This window comes from Camelus bactrianus, chromosome 18, assembly GCF_048773025.1.
Source record: "Camelus bactrianus isolate YW-2024 breed Bactrian camel chromosome 18, ASM4877302v1, whole genome shotgun sequence".
Lineage (NCBI taxonomy): Eukaryota > Metazoa > Chordata > Mammalia > Artiodactyla > Camelidae > Camelus > Camelus bactrianus.
The window spans coordinates 681,699-703,155 of record NC_133556.1 but is presented as its reverse complement, the minus strand read 5'-3'; the positions used below and the strand labels follow the sequence as shown (position 1 = coordinate 703,155).

Here is a 21,457-nt window from a genome sequence, read left to right as displayed (position 1 = left end):
AACAGCGGCCACTGTGGGTCGGGCGGGTGTGTGAGAAAGAGGAGTTGTGGGTGACACCACGTGTTTAGCTCGAGCTGAAACCTGGATTTCACCACACGACCAGTTTGGGGGGACAACCGTGCAGGAAGATGAGATGGTGGGGAGTGTGGGTCGGATATGTTACCTTTGCGATGGTGCGTGTGCAGGTGATCCACACCTGAGTTGGCGATGTTCTGATCGTGCAGTTCAGTGAGGAATCTGGAAGCCATGCATGTGGTTGGTATTTAAAGCCGCATGACTAGATGAGATCCCAGGGGAGTGACAGTCGCTAGAGAGGAAGCAGGCGCCAGGCCTGGGGCCCTTTGGCGTAGAGGGGTCAGGGAGGTGGAGCGGTTGGAGAAACGCAGGAGCGTGGGTCTGTCTGGGCAGCTGAGGGCAGAGCTGTGGAGAGGGGAGGCGAGTTGTCGGAGGCTGCTCTCCTGCACAGTGAGTGAGTGCTGAGAGCCCGCCACCAGGTTTAGTCAAAGATCAGTGAAGCCAGACCATACTTGGTGTAAATGGAAAGGCTGGATTTTAGTCAACAGGGAGGGAGACGTCAGCATGAACTAGCTCACCTTGGGCTTGCGCGGAGGAGATGATGACGGAGTTTTAAAGGGAGAGTGAGGGAACAGGGAGGGCCAGGGGCGGCCCTCAGCAGAGTCAGGAAAGAGATTAGAGGAGTCTGCAAGAAGAGAGGCTGGTGAAGGTGGGTGCTTGGCAAAGTTACCAGCTGTCACAGAGGCTGCGGGGCAGGGCCCTGTCTTCAGGCAGCCTTGAATGTTCTCAGACAGGCACTTTCTAGGGGAGCTAAGTTCATCATAAAGATGCGGCCTTAAGGTGTTAGATACGGTTTTGTTTCAGTCTTGATGGGCCCAGGTTGAGGCCTCGTGGAGAGAAGGCTAGGAGGAGCCCGGCTGGAGTTAGGCTGGGAGAGGATCTCTCATGAGCACAGAGGTGTCGCTGGGAAGGCTGATGACAGCAGTTCTCGTGGAGTCAGGTGGAAGCCTGCTGGAGGGGAGCATGGGAGAGCGGCCAGAAAGGAGTTAGAGGCGGTGCGCGTGGGCAGCTCTTGAGTTTTGCCTCAGAAGGCACCAGAAATGGGGAGCAGAGCGTGTGGAGTCAGGGCTTCTGCGTGTGGGTGCTCGTGGATTCTGTGGCAGGAAGGACAGTTGATGCCGGGGGAGGGGCGGGGAGCGTGCTTAGAGTGAAGCCCTGGGAGTCAGAGCAAGGGAAAGAAAGGGTCTTCCTTCGTAGCAGGAGGGAAGGACGGGAGGGTCCACGTGGGAGTTCGTGGACACTCAGTGCTCAGGAATGATGGTCCTTTGCCGAGAACAGAGGGGGCGGGTGTGTTGGGGGTTTGAGAGATTGAGAGGTGAGAGAATGGGTGGACCTAGAGATGGTCCCACCAAGTGAAGTCAGACAGAGGGACAAATATCACTTATGTGGAGGCTAAAATATACAAATGAACTTAACCACAAAACAGAGACAGACTCACAGACATAGAGAACCACCTTACGGTTACCAAAGGGGAAGGGTGGAAAAAATTTAGGAGTTTGGGATTAATAGATGCAAACTACTGTATATAAACTAAATGAGGCCTTACTGTATAGTACAGGGAACTGTATTCAATATCTTGTAACAAACCTTAGTGAGAAACAATTTGAAAAAATGTGTGTAACTGAAGCACTCTGTTGTACACCAGAAACTAACACAGCGTTGTTTTTTTAATTGAAGTATAGTTGATTTACTAACAACAATATCAAAGAAGTGAGAGAAGTGAACTGGTCGTCTGGGTGGGTGGCTGGAGCCGGGAAGTGGGGCGTCGCTGGGCAGTGCTGGAGACCCCTTGAAGCTGGGGGCTTTGAAGTAAGACCAGTCAGTCTGGTCTCGAGGGCTTTCTGGCCAGGCAGGAGCAGGTCCTGGAGTTGGGATTGTGCAGGAAGGAAGTTGAGAGTTGTGTAAAGGTGAGGCTGTACTGATTATACTGATGGATTACGCTGTGGAGTGGGAACGTGGGTGGGAGGAGGGGTGAGGGCACTGAGCCGTGTGGATCTGTGGATTGCAGGTCCTGGTGAAGGTGAGGGCACCCAATGGGGTTGAGCTGGAAAGGTGGGAGGCGGGCTTGTTGGGTGGGATGCCTGGGGTCCCAGGGCTTGGAGTTTGCCCACGGGAGGCAGGGAGTAGGGTCAGATAGCGGGTGCCGGAGGCCAGGCTACTGACTGGGTAGGCGAGGACTTGGGCTGGTCCTGGGTCCGAGTGGGCAGGAGCACAGCCGCCGTCCAGGGCGCAGGAGCTGGGCTTCCGGGCCTGACTCCCGGGCCGGCTCCTGGAGGACTGTGGCTGGGGAGGGCGCAGACCCTTCAGGGGGCCCGCCTATGAGAGGGGACATCAGGGCCTGCGGGTGGCGTTTCCAGATTTTAAAGAAGTTTTTTCCCCTAAAGGCTGCCTGACTTTTCTCAGGTCCCTGGAGCTTGTTCCCAGCCTGTCGGTGCTGACTTGCCCTCAGTGGCTGCGGCCCGCCTGGCCGCTGGCTTCCTCTGCTGTCTGCCCTGGGGCATCACCTGCTCGGCTGCCGGGGCTGTTTGTTGGTGTCACTGAACACTTCTGAGCTGATATCTTGAAGGTTTTTCCTTTTATTGTAGAAATTACTGTAAAGTATAAAGGACCAAAAATCCCTAATTCTACCCCCTTAAAATGTCCACACCTTCCTGTGTCACCTTCTCGTTTTTCCTTTGTGCGTCTGTGCATCGGCTTTTTATTACAGAACGAGGGTTGTGTTGTCACACGGGGGGCATAGCCCGCCTTTTCACTTTACGTCGTATCAGGAGCAGCGCCGGACTGGACGTCTCTGCGGTCCCGGGCGCGGTGGTGCAGGCGTGCTCCTCTGCGGAGGGGAGGCGCCCCTTCTCCCCATCTGCTGGGACAGCGGCGCTGTTTTTGGCTTCTTAGCAATAGAGGTGTTATCGTCCTTACGTGAATTTCTGTCTGTGATCATTTCATCAGGGTGAATTCCTCTGTGTGGACTGAGCGGCCAGAGCCCTTGATCAGTGTTACCGAGTGGCCTTCGGGAAGGCTGGACCCACGTACCCACGTCAGCAGGGCGCGATGATGGCCTTTTCATCACTCTCTGGCTAACCTGGAAAATAGAATTTTAAACAATCTTTGAGGTTGAAAAATGTTCTTTTTTTCTTCATTTGTCAGATTAGCTTAGTAACACGTGCATACGGCTGAAAACACAGTGCTGCCGGAACTCAGTGTGAAACAGCAGGCCGCTGCCCCCTCCCCGCGCTCCGCTCGGGCCGCCGCCCCCTCCCCAGCGCACATCTTCTCGCTGTTTGTACTTGTTCCCCACGTTTCTAACACCGCGCAGGTTGTGTGACTTGTCCCCCAGTTTTAGGTGCAGCCTGTCGACTTCCCGGCAGGTGTGCCCCAGCGTCAGGCTGGTGCTGCTCATGGAAGTTCATCTGAGTCACTGGCTTCCTTGCAGAAAGGCCTGTGAGGAAGGAGACCCCAGGCCGGGTGGTGCCCAGCTGCAGGGAGGCCGCACGCTGAGCACCGCCTCCAGCACAGACGCGCTGCCTGCAGCCCCCGGGCAGCAAGCGCCGTGTTCCCTGTTTCCTTTAAAGACAGTTTGGGGCGCTGTGTCTTCTAATTCACAGCAAATAACTCGATTTGAGGTTTTTTTCCTTTCAGTGTATTATTCACAAGGTGTTTGGACCGCCGCCACAACCTAATTCCAGAACCCTTTCCTTCTCCCAGAGGAAACCCGGTGCCAGTCAACAGTCAGCCCTGACTTCTTCCCTCAGCCCGGCCCTGAGCGAACACGAGTGTTTCTGTAATTGGCTGGCTCTGGGCACTTCGTGCAAAGGGGGTGTGCAGTCTGTGCTGTTTCCTCCCAGCATGCTTCAGGGCCCATCCAGGTTGTAGCAGGAGTCGGCACTTCATTGCTTTTGTGGCTGAGGGTCTGTTATGTGAGGGTCCAGTTTCTCCAGATCTTCTGAGATCAAGGCTCTTGTCTGCCTTGCCGTTTGCTCTGTGACCAGCACCAGCCAGGCCTGGCACAGAACTGACTCTTAACAGGTGTTTGCTGAAGAGTGAGTTAGGTTCTGAGCGTCTGTGGGTAGAGGCCAGATGAATGCTGGTGTCGGGGGAGAAGCCTTTGGGTTTGTTTCCGTCCCCGCGGGTGCAGCCTGAGCAGCGTGTCCAAAATTAAAATGCCCATGTTGAGTAGCTCTGCATGTGTGTGTGTGTGTGTGTGTGTGAGATGTACCAGTTACATGCTTATGTCTGTGTGATGTGAATGTGTGTACACACACATACACACACATAAATGAAGCTCACATAAATGAGGTGAGCTTAGGATACAAATAAAAAATACGTTCTAATTTGTTGGAATAAATTCTGATACTAGTTAGAGTTTTAAAGGACTGGTAGTAAAAAGTGAAGAATTTTTTCAAGTATAAAACTTTGATAAAAGCAAAATAAAACTGAGCTTGAGGGAGAACAGAGAGCCCCTTGGAGTCCCACACCTAGATATAAAGGTTTTGTTCACACCCCAAACCCCGCACTTCACCATGCTCTTTCTGGGCTCCATCTGCAGGGGGCAGCAGGGACTGGGAAGCAGGTGGAGGGAGCAGGAGGAGGCCTCTTCCGTCAGCCCGCCTGGCAGCAGGAGCCTGGCTGCTACCCGGTGGGTTCCCACATCTCCTCCTCGGGTGCCCCTCAGGTGGACGGCTCTCCGCCCCAATCCTGCCCCCAGCTCCCTGTGCCTCCACCCCTCCTCCCGGCTCCCCCATCATCCACTCCCACAGAGGAGGCTGGCTTTGGAATTGACGCCTGCGGAGTTGGAGGTGCTGCAGAGGAGGGAGGAGGACCTGGTGCCTCTCCAGCCCGAGTGCCTTCGGCCCCCTGGGCCCCGTCAGTGCTGCCGCCACCGTCCACGGAAGCCGCTCCAGACCTGTCCCGTCCCTGCCAGCCGAGCGGAGCTGCAGCTTCCCTACTTAATGGTGGGGTAGGAGTCAGTCCGCGGTAGTAAAAAAAAACAACCCACAATACTCAGTAATTAGGGAGAAGACAAGCTAATTTTCACTCTTGGAAAATCTCAACGCTGTCACTGAAAATGGTGTTTCTGAGTCTTCAAAGTGTGTTTAGGTTTAGTTAAAAACATAATATGCATGATCCACGTGTGACTGCAGCTACGTTTAAATAAAACACTCAAAAAAGACAGGAGATAAACCGAAACGTCAAGTTGATTGTCCATGGATGATGAAACTAGGGAATTTGACTCTTTAAAATGGTTGTGTAGTTCCCGCATTTGTGTTTCTTTTGTAACGGGAATGCCCCCCCTTAGTTAAAACTGTTGTGTGGCCTGAGACCTCTTATTCCCTGTGTGCTTACAGCTTACTTTCTCTGTTTCAGGATGGCAAAACAGAAGAGAAAAGTTATTGAAGTGACAGAGAAAAAGAAAAAAAAACTGAAGGCGGCCGCAGAAGAGGTGCCGGGGGCACCGGCAGCCCCGCCGGGCGCAGGGGAAGCACCCGCCCAGGTAGGGAAGTGCCTTGTTTCCGCGCCTGGAGGGGGAGGTGGTGGTCGCACTGAGTGTCGGGGGTGGGACTGTTACCCGTGGGCGCGCCTTGTGAAGGTAGGGCAAAGAGGACTTCCAGTAAAGCCTTGGTCGGAGCACCTTCTCTGGCCGCCGAGTCTGCAGGCCGCCGTTGGTGCCGTGTTCAGAGGGGGTCCTGATGGGCTGATGGGGCGGGTGGAGGCGCGGGTGGCGGCTGGGGCTGCGTCGCCCGGCTGCGCCGAGGAGCCGGGTGGAGCGGCACGTGGAGGTGCCCGGCTCACAGTGACGGGGGGTCCGGCCTGGGAGTCTGCTCACGGAGTCGTGTCTGGACGAGCTCCCATTTCTAGCGAAACAGATTTGCCAGGGGTGTGTGTGCAGGTGCGTTTATTTCTGTCACTGAGGTCTGAGTGCCAGTTCCTCTTGCACGTCAGGCTGTCTATGTAATTCCTAGTCTGCAGTGGGTCAGAACTGCGTACGCTCTCGTGGATACAGATTACAGATTCTAGCAGATTCAACACACAGTCAGATTTGGTAGGCGGGCCTCACGGGGCGGGGGTGGGCGTCGTGGATGAGTGTACAGCCCCTCGAGGGACCCTCGTCCCTGCCTCACGTCCAGCGTGGCGCCGATGACTGAGCTCTCGTCAGTTGCTGGCGAGGAGGGAGGGGCATGTGGTTGGAGCCAGCTTGCCAGGTTGGTCATGCGTCCCAGGGCCGATATCAGAGTTCTCTGAAGGTCTGTAGTTAATCAGGGACCTGGTTGGGGCCTCCTTCGGGTCTTTGTGGAAGAAAGTTGGAAACTCCTGACTCTGTGCTTCGTTGTTGGCTTGTGGGGCTTGTTCACTGTGCGCGCCGGCGTTTCAGACCCTGCCTTTGTCCCGAGCCCAGGGCCGCGTGTGCTGCTTAGGCCCGGGGAGCACGCACCGTCCCCAGGAGGGGACGGGCCGTGGTGCGGGGAACGGGGCTGACAGCCGGCAGCTCCTGGGCTGCAGGCCCGCCCGGGCCCAGAGTGCCTCTCCGGGACCACCTGTGTTGCGGACGCCAGGTCCCCCGGGACGCCGTCCAGATGGCAGCTCCTCTCCGGGGACAGTGCTGTGGTGGCAGGAGCAGGTGCAGGACGTGGGCAGACAGCGGTGTCCAGGACCCCACCTGCCCTGGGGTGTCCTCTGTCCTTTCCTTGCATCCTCTGTGGCCAAGAACCCGCAGGTCTGGCGGCCCATCTGAGCATGGGTGCTGGTTCCCCTGCAAAGGCCGCATGCTCGGGACCCAGGCCAGCAGGCCCGCCTCCACGGCCCCACGTCCTGCTCCCACACAGGCGCTCAGCTGGTCCTGTGTCCCCAGGCCCATTCTTGTCCGCGTTCTCCACCGTGGACCCTGGTCTTACCAGTTCTCTTTGGTTTACAGACCCCAGGATGAAATGGTTTTTCAGAGTTACCTGAGCTCCCACTTGGTGGTGCGGCCCAGCCCCAGCCTGCACCGCATGGAGCCTCAGCTACACACGACTCTCTGGCTGTTCCCAGGGTGCTTCCCTGCCTTCTCTGGACTCCTCCACCCTCTTTAAACTGCGTGTCTCACTGTCACCTTGGTGGCTTGTACTTTTGTGATGAAACTTCAACTTGCTTCCTTAGTGGTCGCTGCTCACTGCCTGTCGCCCACTGGCAGGACTCTCGAGAGTGTGGTTTATGATAAATGTTGGCACAGCTCGTGATTTCTGCCTGAGACCCGCGATGATGCTCTTCGTTACATTCTGATAATTTTTTTTAAAAGTATGTGATCGTATTTTGTTATTAAAGTACATGTTGGTTAAAAGAAATTCAGAAGACGAAAGAGGAAAGAATGAAGAATTGGGGTCTGTTTCCTCCCCGTCTCTTTGATGCTTGGATTTTTGTTGGGTTTGTAACTGGTGGCCCAGGTTCCTGGTGAGTCGCACGCACCCCACCCAGCTTAACTCTCGGGCCGCAGGGTGCCCAGGGCCTGGCCTGCAGGGTGGCGGCCCCTCCGCCGCGGCCTGGAGCCCCCAGTTCCAGGCCGATTCCAGGTGCTTGGAAGGTTTCCTGACTGAGTTGGGGGCTGATGTCCTGAGATCCTGCTTGCGTTGCTGGGGCCAGTCTCCCGGGGAAGCGGAGGCTTTTCCTCCTCAAGACCCACATCCTGGTCTCTGCTAATCAAAATATTTCTTCCCTCACTCACTGTCTGGTTCTCGTGGGAAGCTCTGACGCGGCGGTGTCAGGCATTTATGGAAGGAGGACACCTCCGTCTTCGAGGGTGGATGGACGGGGCCCGTGGAAAAGTACTGCCCGGAGCCCGGAGCGGCCTCTGTCCCTGCTTGGGCCCCAGCTGCGTCCTCCCGGAAATGCCCGTCTGGGGATGGCGGGGCCCTGTGCAGTCCCTTCCCACAGCGCGGGGGCCCTGAGCCTGCGCCAGGAAGGCTGGAGTATCCCCGAGTGGGACGCTCTGTCATCCGGGGCGGCCTGGTCACCGCACTGTCCCCTTCCCTGCGGCCTGTGGGGCTGGCTGTGCAGTCGGACGCCTGTCCATTGCTCACTCCTTGCTGGCTGGGCTCACAGGCTGCCGCCTCCCAGGGCTGCCGCCTCCCAGGGCTGCATGGGGCTGGAGTAGCAGGGAAGAGAGTGGCTGGTGATGTCCCTGAGTCGGGGGCGAGTTATCGCGGTGCCGTCCTCGGGGTCTTGGCAGCTGGTTCCATCTGGCTGCTGGTGTGCTGTCCCCCACCCCTCCCCCATCCCGCTGGAAGGAGACTCCCGAAGTGGGGGGTTGTGGGTCTTTCCTCTTGTGAGGTCAGTGCCTGGACCACAGGGGGCTCCCAGTTCACCCATCTCTGCACGTGCCTTGGCTTTTTAACCCTCCCAGGGAGCCTGGACTTAGGGGCTGGATAGATGGGGTCCGGTTCTGTCTTGAGGTCACTAGGACCCTTCCAGCTGAGGTTCTGTTTGAAAGGGTTGTGAGCCTTTGTTTTAGTGAACACGTGCTCTCGTGGTGGCCTGGTGGCTGCAAGCCTCTGTGTCTCTGCCTCCCGCTGGGCCCTCACTGGGGAGACGGCATCCCAGACACTGAGCCACGGGGTCGGAGGGGGACTGCCAGCACAGCCATGAGCTGCGGAGCCAGGCCAGCATCTGCCCGCCAGGGGCACCTGGGATGAGCTGGCCGCCTGTCTGCCGCTGTGAACAGGACTCTGTTGCCCAGAGTCGGGGTTGGGAGCGGGGGGCAGCGGCTCCCTCTGGCGCAGCCTTAGCTCACTCTTCTCTCCTGGCCCTGTTGGTAAGGACCCCATCTGCTGGCAGAGCACCCCGACTTAGATTCTCAGCAGCCCTGAGATGCTGGGGACGTGGTCTGGGTGGGCAGCCGGCCTCACAGAGGAGGCGACGGGAGAGGCCGGGTCGCCGGTGTGGTCACTGGGCAGCCAATACAGAGACATGGCTGTCCCTTGGGCTTCCTGTTCCTGGTGACACAAGGGGAACCAGGGCCTGAGGTGTCGCCCGCCCCGATCCCTGGCCTGGCACCGTATAAGGAGTGTGCCCAGCTCCCTTGGCACCTGCTCTCAGCTGTAAACACTGGCGCAGAGGGCGGGAGAGATCAGAGGTGCTGAGCAGACTGTCCTCCGCGCGGATGACAGTCTGGGGTGCGTGGTGACATGTAAGGATAATAACCACGTCATTCCTGCAGAATGTGGTGTGTGCTGTCCTCGGGCTGGGGCCCCACATTCCCTGCACAGTGGGGCGGGTGGGAGGGGCCAGCGCCCCACACGGGGTGACCTCGGGGCCATGCAGTGTCCTTCGTGTGGGAAGGAGGCCAAGCTCCTCACAGTGGAGCGTCCTTTCTCCTTTGTCATCTAGAAAAGTCAGACCGGAATTCCATGGGCGTGGAGCCCGCCAGGTCTTCATGAAACCCTCACTCGGGGTCAGGGGCTCACAGCCTCGGGAGTGCACTCGGTGGGGTTACTCCACGCCCGTGGTATTCTGTCGTCACGCTCGTGGGGGCGCGGGCGCTGCCCCTCATGATGGCCCCTGGGAGCCCAGCTCACTTGGGCTTAGAGGCCCCTCTTCCCTGTTTTCCCTGCTCTGTGGGCGCCACCCACGGGGACCGTGAGCTGGGGCTTGCGAGGCCGAGAGGGGTCAGAGCTGGGAGACAGGACCCGGGGCCCCTAGCCCAGGGAGCTCGGCCTGGGGCCCCCGTGTTCTCTCCTTTCCATGGCTGAGTAACGGCCCTTCGGACTCGCGTCACGCGTCGGGTCATCTCCTGCCACAGGTGTTTGGACGTTTGGCTTGTTTCCAGTTTGGAACTGTTACGACTGTGCCTCGAATATCTGTGTCCAAAGCACTCTGTTTTCATTTTTCTTGGGTAGATTCCTAGGATCTAATGGTAAGTGCGTGTTTACTTTTGTGGGGAACGGCTGAGCAGTGTTCCAAGGAGGCTGTACCCCGGGCACCCCGCCGGCCTTGGGAGGGTTCCAGGGGCTCTCTGTGTCCACACGTGATGTTGTTGGTGTGTTTGTAATTTTGGCCTCTCTTGTGGGAGTAGCTGTGTCTTATCGTGTAGCTTTTTTTAAAAAACAGCTTTATTGAGGTATAATTGAAGTAGAGTGGACTCTACGCATTTAAATGACAGTTTCTGGTAGCTTGAATTCGCATTTCCTGGATGACAGGTCATGGGGTGAAGTGTGTATTCTGGGCACAAGTCCTTCATCAGACTTTTGTTCTGCAGATTTATTTTCTCACAGTGTAGCTGGCCCTCCCATTTCCTCTGAAGAGCAGAAGTTTTGCATTTTGGTGGAGCCCAGTCTGCCGGTTTTGCTCCCGGGGGCTGTGCTGTCTGTTAACGTGCCACGTGGGCTGACTCGGTCCCCGAGACGTTTCTGGGTCGGCGCATATGGACCTGCCTTGGCCCTCTGAACTCCCCCCGACGTCTCACTGCTGCTGTGGCACAGTTCATGTCCCCCGTTAATGGTCATTAACCTTGCTTCCCCAGTGGAAACGCGGGGCGGAGACCAGGGTGTCAGTTGTGTACGTGTGTGCTGTTGCCCTGGGAGACGCACCGTTTACAGCGAGACACGAGCTTCCTGGCATGACAGGCCACACTGAGTCCTACCCATCTTTTATTTTTGCTGATCTGGGGAGTGAGGAGTGGCATCTGGTTTTAGTTTATGTCTTCCTAATCACCGGTGAGACAGGCGCTTGCAGTAGCTGTTAACTGCTTGTCTGCTGTGAATCTCCTCGGCTCGTCTTGTGCCTGATTTTCTGTTGAATTGATTGCCCTTTCCAGAGAGGTGTTTTGTGCGCGTTACACATGCCGTCTCCCGGGGGCTTCTTGCCTCTGACTTTGCTTCCGACGGGCCTTCCGTTGCGTGCGGGGGAGTCTGTCCGTCTGCTTTGCTTTGTGGTGTCTGTTCTCTCTTCCCCTTGAGATGTCCTCTCTCCTACAATCAGTTATTCACCTGCTTTCTTAAAGATTTTCTACGCATTTGTTAGATTTGATTTTTACGTTTTGTTTTTTAAACTAAGTAAAATTTGTGATTTATGTGAGGTAGGAATCTGAAATCATTTTTCTGTAAAAGAACGAGCTGTCCCATATCATTTATTGAATATCCTGTCCTATAGAAAAAAGTTAATCCTTCTCCAAGTTTTCTAGAGTCTGCATTCTGCTCTGCTAATCTATTTTTGGTTTTTTTTTTTTTTTTTTTGTACGGTGCTTTGACCTTTAACCAGTTCCCTGTGTTCCCCCCACAGGAGTTTCTGGGTCTCTCTCTAGACGTCTTTCTGTGCAGGTGTGTGTCTGGGTGTGTGCTCGTGCGTTTACACACGTGGGAGCAGGCTGTCTGCCCCTTACTTCTGCTCGCTTGGTGTGTTAGGGCTGGTGCAGCTGTGAACACACGGTTTTGTGAGACACATGTTGCATTTTTGTGTTTCCGGGGGTAGATTTGGGTCGTGTGTCCTCCCCCTGCCATCGAGCCCTGTGACTCCGTGGTTGTGACCTCGGCCGCCCGGGCAGGTGCGGGTGGTGTCGCCCAGGGCTGTGACTCGGTGTCCCCTGTGGCTGACGCTGGCAGGCAGCTTTTCAGTGCAACTGTCTTTGGAGAGAGGCCTGCTCAGCCCCGTTGCCCGCTCTCACGGGGGTCGTCTGCCTTCACCCAGTTGTCAGAGCGGCAGTGTCTCTCTAGCTGCTCTTCCCCATGCAGTGCGTCTGTCTTCGTTTATTTGTCCAGACTGAAAGCAGACAGTCACGGGGTCTCTTTAAGGTAGTTCAGGTTTTTAAAGTGTTGGTTGCTCAGGGATGTAGTTTGTATTTTAAAAAACGGGGATTGTTGGTGTCCAGAGACAGAGAAATGCTGAGAGACTGAGCTGGGCAGGGTCTGGTGACATGAGTTAAAGGTCCCGAGTCCTGATGGGAGCTGACTGCGCGGGTGTCCCTCTTCTCGGGGCAGGAATGTGAGGTGCCTGCGTCTGGCAGAGCAAGACCCCATCTGTGTGCAACGTCGCCCAGTGTCGGGGTGAAGGCACGTGGTACACAGCTGGCCACCCTGAAGCAGCAAGTAAGTGAAGGATGATGCTGTGCATCCTTCAGCCTGCCTCGTTCCAGAACATTCCCGTCACCTGGACAGAACCCTGGTCACTCCTGCTGGTCACTCCTGACTGCACCCCCGCCCCTGGCCCCCCCATCACTTTCCCTCTGGATTCCCTGTTCCGGACGCTTCCGGTAGGAGTCGAGCAGCGTGTGTCTGGTTTCCCTCGCTCAGCATCCTGCTTCTGAGACTCGGCCACGCTGTGTGTGCCAGCGCTCACCCCTTCCGTCTGGCTGAGGCTGTGCTTTTGTATGAACACACGCATGCACACAGACACGTGCACGCACATGGACACGGGCACGCAGCACACGCATGTACAGGCACATTCACATGGACACGCGCGCACATGGACACACTCGGTCATCTTCAGGCTCTTTCCACCTTGTGGCAGTGTGCATGGCGCTCTGTGAACGTTCACGAGCCGTTTTTGCTGACACGCCTGCTTCGGTCCCTTGGATGTGTGGTGGGCGGGGCCTGAGCATGGAGCCCCGCCCCGCCCCCCACACCCCTCGTGCCACAGGTGCTGACGGGGTTCTTGGCCTTTGTCATATATATTCTACTTGTGTGAGTTTTAGAATCAACTTTCAGATTTCATGACAAATCTTTTGTGGTTTATTGGTGGTGGTTTGTGTCACTCACTAAAATCATGTGACCTTCTCCGAAGAGAGCTGGCAGGCTTCTGAGCGGGTGAGTGGCCGGGGCTGGCCCCACTATGGACGCAGGCAGACACAGGCGAGGCTGGGTTGTCCATCTCCTGCGTCCCAGTGCTGCCGGACACCTGGGAGACGGGCCGGCCCCCACAGAGCCGCAGCCACTGCCCCGGTGGGGGCCTCCCGGGCTCTCGGCCCCCCGGCCTCCCCTCCGTCCTGACTCAGTCACGTGCCGGGCCTGCCCCTCCTGCCCCGCTTCCCCAGTTCCTTTCTGAACCCCGTCTCCTTGGCCCAGCCGGCCACCTGACTTGACTTCCACTCCTGCTTCCCCCACAAGCTCCACGTTGACCCGTAGCCCAACTGTCCCGTCACCGACGAGATGTAGCAGCAGCTCCCTGAGGTCAAACGAGGACGCTCAGCTTGCTCGGCAAGCACGTATCAGAGACGGGGCCTCTGCGCTGCTGCGGACGGAGGCTTCGCTCAGCGCTGCGTTGTTGTTTCGGTGTGCCGTGGCTTACAGGGGTGTTTGTCGTCACGTGTGCTTTCAGCAGATTCTGGTCACCTGCCGAGTTCCGTGGCAGTGGATGCGTGAGGCACGGTGGGGTCGAGAGGAGGTTCCGGGGCTGCAAGGTGTCCGTCTATTTATAGTGATTTGCACTGGCTTTTCCTGCAAGAAAACAGGAGGCATGTGAAATTTGATTTGTTTTTAGATCCATGGTTAACTTGCCACGTTGCTCAGTGTCTGGGTTTACAACCACATCGGTCTCTTGTTGGGTGGGGAAATCTCACACGGCTCGAGAGAACGCAGTGGTGAGGCGGCCTCTGCCTTGGGAGGAGTTCGTGGTTTTCCCTGACTTCTCTCACTTGCTGTTTGCGGCAGACAGTGTGCCAGTCGCCACCTGAAGGTGAGCTTGGCTCTGAGGTTGGCCTCTCAACACACGCCGGGAAAACACTTGGAAAAATTTAAAATCCAAATATGATTGAAAACAAGCCAGCCCTCCCCATGAGAACCTGTCCCCTAAAAAACCGGTTAAGGTTTTTTTTACGATGTTGGACACATCTGTTTGGATCTTTTTTTAATGGAGGTGCTGGGAATTGAGCCCAGGACCTCATGCAGGCTAAGCACATGCTCCGCTGAGCTGTACCCTCCCTGGATCTTATTTCTCTCAAAAGGTGAGCATGTCTCAAGAAACCAGACTTTAAAGCGAGCCCACAGCCTAGTGCAGATGGGTGTCTGGTCTGTGTGCACATGCGGGAGGGAGGGCGCAGCACTAGGGATGCGGGGGCCCCCCACGTCAGCCGCTGTTGGACCCTCCCCAGGGCCCCAGGCTCCGCTCTATCCCCTTGCCCACCAGGCCGCCTGCGAATCACCGCAGGACAGAAGGGCTCGCGGCCTGTCCAGGATGGTTGGCGACTCTTGGGTCCGTGGCTGCCGTGGGAAAGCTGCTGTAGGCACCGCCAGCAGGGGCCTAATTAGAGGAGGAACGGGGCCTCGTGAGCTGCCAGAGCACCTTTGGTTTGAGTAGGGAATTAGCGTCTGCGGGGATGGAGGTTGAACCACCAAAGGAGCTTTTGCTGGGGGGCAGGTGGGCGGGGGTTGGGGGGCTGGGCCCCTGCTGTGCATCCTTCAAGCAGGGGGCTGGGACTGGACTTCCCCGGACTGTCTGGGGGAGCTGGCCTCAGGGTGATCGAGGTACAGGCCCTGCCTTCCAGTCCTCATGGGGCCACCTCGGTCGCGGGGGTTCTGCACCCCTCGCCGTCCTCGCTTCACTTCACACCCTTGTCATCGCAGGAGAGCTTTGGACCAGGAGTGGTGAGTGGGCGTCACAGGGAGGGAGGGCTGTGGGCCGGAGCCCAGCCGCCAGGTGAGCCCAGGTGGGCGTCTGTCTGGTCCTGGCAGAGCTCAGGCTGAGACGTGGCGCATTTCAGGGGAGGCGCTGGAGGGATTCCTGCTGGGACTTCTGAGGCCCTTGCAGCTTCCAGATCCTCTCCGTCCTCCGTCCCCTTTGGAGCTTGGTGGTCATGATAGCGTCTGATGTGGTTGGGGCGGAGCCGTCTCTGAGCACAGGTCCCCTGGCCGGGTGGGGAGGTGAGCTCACTGTTGGTTGAGGGCCTGGTCACATGTGACCAGTGGGGTGCTTGCTTTTACGTTCTCTTCATATTTATTTCTGAAAGAACTGCAGATTACATAGTAAGCTCCCTGGGCCGAGTGTCCCCGTCAGGGAGACTGTGGTGTCACAGCCAGGACGGGACACTGGTGCAGCCCCCAGAGCGCGTTCTGATGCCACTAGTTTTGCACGTGCTCTTCCGTGCAGTTTGATCGCGGGCGTAGGTGTCTGACTGCCCCCACGGTCGTGATGCAGAGACATTGTCCCCACACAGCTTCCTGTGCCTCCACAAAGGGCATTTCGGTGGTTTCCCGTCTTCGCTTTTGGGAGTTAAGTGCTGTGAACACCCAGTGCCTGGGGTGTGACCGCGACCTGACTCCAGCGTGGCGGCCTCGCTTCACACCTCTGTCATCGCGGGAGAGGTCCGGCGTCTCTGCAGCTTCGCCGGCCGGCGGTGCTTCGCCGTCTCTAACGAGGTTCGGTCTTTCTGACCCCAGTGCGCACGTTGAAGGGGCAGTCTGAGCCGTCCCGTGGGTGGGAGAGCAGAGTGCAGACCGCTTTTCCAGGCTGTGCTGGTGCGTGTGCTGTCGGCTTTATCTATCCCAGAAACTCCCTGGGGGGCTTCTCCTGGCCTGGAGGGGGGCCTCGTCCTCCTGCGGTGTGGGGCTGGGGCCCGCTGGAAGGCCGGCCACGAGCTGGTGTGCCGCGCCGTCTTTAGGATGGGTGTTCTCAGCTCATTTGTCCGCTCTGGGCTTTTAACAGAAGAGCTGGAAGCCGGTCAGCTGCGCCGCTGCCATGGAGACCGGGCAGGGCGCAGCCCGGGCCGCGGGAAGCGGGCCCGCTCCCCCGTCCAGCTGTGCTCACGCCCGTGCCCTGGGCGTTGTGAGCGCTGCTTCCTCGTGGCCAGCAGAAAATAGCTCAGCAAAATGGAATTTTTAAAAGCAGTGTTTGTTGTTTTTCCTGAGCCACGCATGGCCTATGCTTAAAAAAATGCAGGAAAACACGCAGAAGCAGCCCGAGAGCCCACCCCTCCCACCCGAGAGAGCGCCGCGGCTGCGTTCTGGGGTCCGTCCCCGGCGTCTCCCCGGCAGAAGTGCTGGCTTTCCACCCGCGTGGCGCCCGCGTCGCATCTGGTGTCATGCTTCTGACAGAGGTTGTTCAGGTGGTTTTAACTGCTCTGTCTTTCTGTGTGTTTTTACCAGTGCTGTTGCAAAGGCCTTCCACTCTGTTGAATTTGGGATTTTTACCAATTCTGTTGCAAAGGCCTTCCACTCTGTTGAATTTGGGAAAACGCTTGTTATGCTGAGAGCTCTTTGTCTTTCCTTAATGTTTCAGGTGTCTTTCCAACCAAGTTATTTTGGTGTATGGCCTTTGGCCTAAGCGGACAGCCCCTCAGCCACTTGGGGCTGGAGGGCTGGCCACACCCTGCTGGCTCAGGCCCGCGCTCTGCCCGCCCTCCCGGCCCCCGGCCCCCACAGCGCCCCGTTGGGCCCTTGCATTTCTCCAGTCTGTGTAGGAAGGTGGGAGGACCTCTCGTCTCTTTTCTGTGAGGCCTGCGCCCCGCCGCCGCCGCCCCCAGCAGGACATGCAGACGAGAGGAGGGGTCTCGCAGGTGGGCTCCTGCTCGTGGGAACGTGGTCCGTTACGTCCCCTCCGGAACTCTGGGACAGGGCTGGAGCTTAGCTGTTACTGTGACGTGTGTCCTTTTATGTCTTGTGCCTCCAAAGGCATTTTAGTGGGAAGCTAAGATCAGCTGCATGGGGATCGCCAGCCACTGGCCACTGATCTGGGCCTGGTCCGATTTCCAGGCATCTCTGGCGCCCAGTGTGCCTCTTGGGATGGCTGTCAGTTCACTCAGCCTCCTGGCCGGGGGCGGAGGACCCGTGAGGGGAGGCCGGGCAGTGTCGTATTTGCTGGCTGCCAGTCTCGCTGCCCCGCAGACACACGCTCACTGGTGTGGCCCTGGCACCCACACGGTGCTCAGTGATGAGCCCTTCCCAGCAGCATCTGGGGCTTCGATGGCTGTGATGGGAGTCCCCTCCGGCGACAGAGAAGGGGGAGGTGGTTGCTGTGGACAGATGTCTGCTGGCATCTGCATGGGAAGGTGAACCCTGGGCCCTGAGGTGTGGTTGTGAGTGGACTCCGGAAGTGGGCCTGGCGGGTGGGAGGGCCCGCAGTCTTAGCCCCACACGGGGTCTGCTGTGTAGCCAGCAAACCATCCAGAGGCCTGGAAACCACACTCACTGTGCTCGAGGGTCTGGGCCTGGACACCGGCCTGGATGCCCGCAGTGTGTTAACCGCAGCCTTAGGAGACAGTGGGCATTGTGTGTGCCGGCGGGCGAGGCCCTGCTGCCACGTGTCTGGCCATACTCTCAAGGTGACCTCTAGGCTCCCGATTCTCAGCCAAGTTAAAGTAATAAGAGCTCATCGCAGGAGTTCCAGTAGCACGTTCACAGAACTTCCGTCACCGTGGTGGCTCGGTCGGCCCAGGAAGATGCTGGAAGAACACAGACGTCTGCAGCAGGGCTGGCTAGGAGGCGGGGGGGGCGTGCGTGGCGAGGGGGAATATGGGGCCGGGACCTCGAGACTGGGCGTCTCTGCAGGCCATGCGCTCACCATCGGGGCCAGGCCCACACCCACGGCAGGCAGTGGACTGGGCTCCCTGCCCCGCAGCCGAGAGCCACCTCAAATGTGAGTTAGAAGACCGCCCGCAGCGGGCAGGGTGGGCAGGGCAAGTCGTCCCGGGCTGTGGCAGGTGTCAGTACCAGACCCAGATCTCCCCTCACCTGCAGCGTGGCGCCCCCAGCCGGAAATGGACGCACAGGCCTATTTGGACCAGTGAAATTCCTGGAACCTGCGGCGAAACCAGTGCACACCCCCCGCAGGAGAGCAGCTTCCACGGCAGAGAAGCACGCCCCCGAGGGGAAACCGTCCCAGGGTCGTGGGCAGGGTCGTGGCAGGGCTTGCGGGAGCTCGAGGTGAGAGTCTGCGGGCTCGGGGAGCAGGCGCTCCTTCCTTGACCTCACCCCCAGCGGGAGAAGGAACCAGATGGAAAACTAAAGGTAAAAGCCTGGAAATCAGGGCCCAGGTAGACCAGCTAAGCGCCAGGCTGGACGTGGCCGGAGGGTGGGGTGGAGAGCCAGCCCGCGGTCAGCAGGAGGAAGCTGAGAACAGACGATGGGGGGGGGGGTTCTTTGAGGGAAAAAGTGCCCAGGAATCTGTGAAGTGGATGAAAGACCATGTTTGTGCTCCAAAGGAGCAGTTTGAGTCCCAGAAAGAGTAAATGAAAACAGACCCATGCTGGATTCAGGGTCGCAGCGACAGGACGTCCGGAGAGGGGAGGAGGAGCCGCGGGGGAGGTGCACCGATGGGGGGCAGTCAGCAGGGTCAGCGGGGGCCGTGTGACCGTGGGGACCCAGGCTGGGCCCAGCCCTGAGGGAGCACAGGAGCCCCGGGCGGCCGTCGGCAGATGGCGGCAAACACGAGGGACGAGGCTGCGGTTACTTAGGGCTGAGGAGGGACACGCTCAGTGGAAAGGGAGCCCCTGGTCCAGGGGGGCGTCTGGACAAATGTTTTCAGCTAGTACAGTGTGTTTTCAGCATTGTTGTTCTAGTGGAAGATGGGGAGCTGGGGAAAGATGAAAAATGAAGCCTTTGTGCTTTTCCCGTGTGCGTGAGATGACGGTGTGGGAGCTGTCGGGGCTGAGCTGGCTCCATTCTAGGGGCTCCAAGCACCAGTCCCTGTGACGAGAGGCTACGTGCAGTGACTTCCTGGAGCCCAAGGGCCGTGCCCCGGAGCTTTCAGCGGTGGGGAGACGCGTGCCAGGCCTTGGAGGGACGTCGGGCCTGCGCTCTGGGTGGAGAACACGGAAGCCGAGCGCCAGCTCCAGGGTCTGGCCCGTCCGCTCAGGGAGTGGACCTGGCCAGGGTCAGGTGACCGTCCACACCTGCTCTTGGCTCCTCCTGGGACGGCCGTGACGGCGAGCGGGGCGCTGTCTGCTCCCACCGGCATCTGCTGGGTCCCTCTGGCCTCCCTGCCAGCCAGGTGTGCACTGTGGCTGGGCCCCCTCATCCTCGCCCACCCGCCTGGTCCAGCGGCCTGTAGACGAGGGGAGGGCTGCCCGGGACTCCCCACGGTGGGCCTGTCTGAGGGGCAGCCCAGTCTCAGGGTCTCCTCTCCCCCAGGAGATCTTCTCTGGTTGCTTCGCACAGTTCCACACCCAGTGAGCCTGGCTTCTTCCCCTGAAAAGGACATCATGACACTTTCACACGGCCCACGTGTCTGCCACCTTTCCCGTGGACCTACTCCTCTGTCTGTCTCCTACCCCCTTCCCTCCCCAGCCTTGGGCAGGGCAGGGCAGGGCAGCGGCCTCTGCTGTCGCCTTCACCAGCGCCGCGCCAGGACCCACGGGCACTCAGATTTCTCGGCCAGCTCTGTCCTGGGGCTTCGCTCTGATGCTTGTACACACCTTGGAGTCCTTGGAAGGACCCACGTGCCTCTGCCTGGGGAGGTCCCAGGGCCGCCCTGCAGGGCCCGCCCTCTCCCCCGGCATCTAAGGCTGTCCAGCATGAAATGGAGGGGCACCTCATTCCAGCCGGGCTCGTGTGCTATGCGCCCTGTAAGTGCTTCGCTTGTTTCCTGAGTAAATGGTGTCAAAATAACAAGGAAAGTTCAAAAGGAAGGGCCCCGTCGCAACTCTGCCCTTCTGTGAAGGGGGCGCGGCAGGCAGGCTCGGGTTATGGTGCGTTTCTAACACCGTCCTTAACCTGACGTTTGAAAACACAGCTGCCCTCGCCCCTTCACGTGGAAAACGCAGAGAACGCGGAGCGCTTAGAAGCCCTTGTCCCGGAGCCCCCTGCTCAGGCCGGGCCTGAGCCGCCGCTTCTGTGCGAGCGGGAGGCCCACGTGGCCGCCGACCCGGAGCCCGTGCTCCTGGACGTGTCCTGTGCCCCCCGTCCCCTTCTTGGCTTTGGAAGGGGCTTGTTGCGCCGTCACTCCTGAACCTCCGGTGGGTCACCGGCACTCCCTTGGTTGTGGTACAAACTGGTTCTTTTAAAGGCTGAGGGAACTGTGCTCAGAGGTGCCAAGACTGTTGGTGGCAGGCGCCTGTCCCCCCGCCTGCTGTGAGCGTGCGCAGCGCCGGGGTCCCCTCGGCTGTGGCTGCCCCGCGCTTTCGCCGTCAGGCCCTGCGTGGTGATGCGGCGGGGCGAGCCCGGGAGGCCCCCGTCTCTGCCTTTTCTTCTGCTCAGACTGTCACCGCTTCCCGTGGTTCAGAGGCAGCCACCCAGCTTACTGTCCTGAGTTAAGGGAGTTGACTCTTCGTGTGTTTGAGGAGGCTTGCTTCATCAGGACATCCACACACGGCTGTCAGGACCGCTGGTCACTGGCCAATCAGACGACGTACACGAGAAAGCGCCCCAGTTTGGGGGCTAGAATGCCAGGGTGGACAGACTGCACTGAATATTTGTTCAGTCCTTCCAAAATTATTTTTGTAGCGGTATGACAAGATTTCCCAGGATGGAGCGCTTGCAGCTGGGAAAACAGTCGCTGCTTTGAAGATGGTTTTCCCAGGCGCGGCGCTCACGTCTCCCGCTGTGAGGGGCTCGGACAGTGTCTGCTCTGAACATGCCGTCCTTGGGGGCCAGGGCCGCACTGCCTCTCCCGGGCTGGGGGGACGACCCCTCGTCTGCCCGGGTGCCCACCTGAAGGCGGCTGTGGACGTGTAGGTATCCGAACACCCGCTTGTCGGAGGCCCGACCTCCAGGCTGGATCGGCTCTGAGTTCGTGCTCAGATCTCCCGAAAGACTGAAGTGAAAGTGGAGGTGGGGGTCCTGGCTCACCACCGACCCCAGCTTCGCTCTGAGGACGCCGTCTGCGCATCCTGAGCCTCTGTTGGCCAGACCAAGCCCTGACCATGGCTCCGGGCTCAGCATGCAGCCGCCTGGCCTGGAGGTGCGAGCTGCCTGGAACCAGGCCCAGCCGGCGCGGGGCAGGGGCTGAGGCTGGAATGCATGACTGCGGGCCGTGGGTCTGGACTGAGTGTGTGTGCCATGACCAGGTGCAGGGCTCGGCGTGCAGGAGGGGCCGAAACCCAGCCACGGACGGAAGCTCACAGACGTATGTGTCCTGGTGTGGGCCGACCTCTGCAGCACGGGGATCCCAGATCAGTGGTCACACAGTGTGGGGTCTTTCCTGGGCTGTCTAGGGACCTGGCTCCTCTCTCCCCACCGTCCTGCCACCCCTGTGGGGCTGCCTGGCATCCGGTCAGAGGGAGCCCACCCCAGGCTTGTGGTTGGGTCTGGGTGGAGCCGACGTTGAGGGTCAGTGGCTTCACCTTGAGGAGCTGACCAGGAAGCTGCCTGTGGACATGCCCCCTCACTCACCCCTGCCCACCTCCCTGAGCTGTCCGCCCGTATGTGGCTATGGGGGTCCTGGGACCATAACCTCCAGCTGGACGGCCAGGAGCCCAGTTAGAATGTGAGCCTTGTTACTGGGAGCAGGAGGGGAGCACAGGTGTTGTGGGACGTGCCCTGTCCTTGTTGCGGCC

The 21,457-nt window shown here is 58.8% G+C and overlaps 1 protein-coding gene across 8 annotated transcripts in view; it reads left to right on the top strand.

Annotated features, from left to right (window-relative positions):
• CHLSN (cholesin) overlaps nt 1-21,457 on the top strand; it is a 93,342-nt gene that overhangs the window by 702 nt on the left and 71,183 nt on the right. For 3 of the 8 annotated variants that reach the window (XM_074345487.1, XM_074345490.1, XM_074345488.1), the window contains exon 2: nt 5,437-5,563. In XM_074345487.1, the coding sequence (XP_074201588.1) occupies nt 5,437-5,563 (127 nt within the window). Of the gene's footprint in view, nt 1-2,207; nt 3,186-3,238; nt 4,709-4,829; nt 5,030-5,436; nt 5,564-16,033; nt 16,073-21,457 lie in introns of those variants that run through there. The other 5 variants (XM_074345499.1, XM_074345491.1, XM_074345489.1 and 2 more) reach the window with 5 other exon arrangements.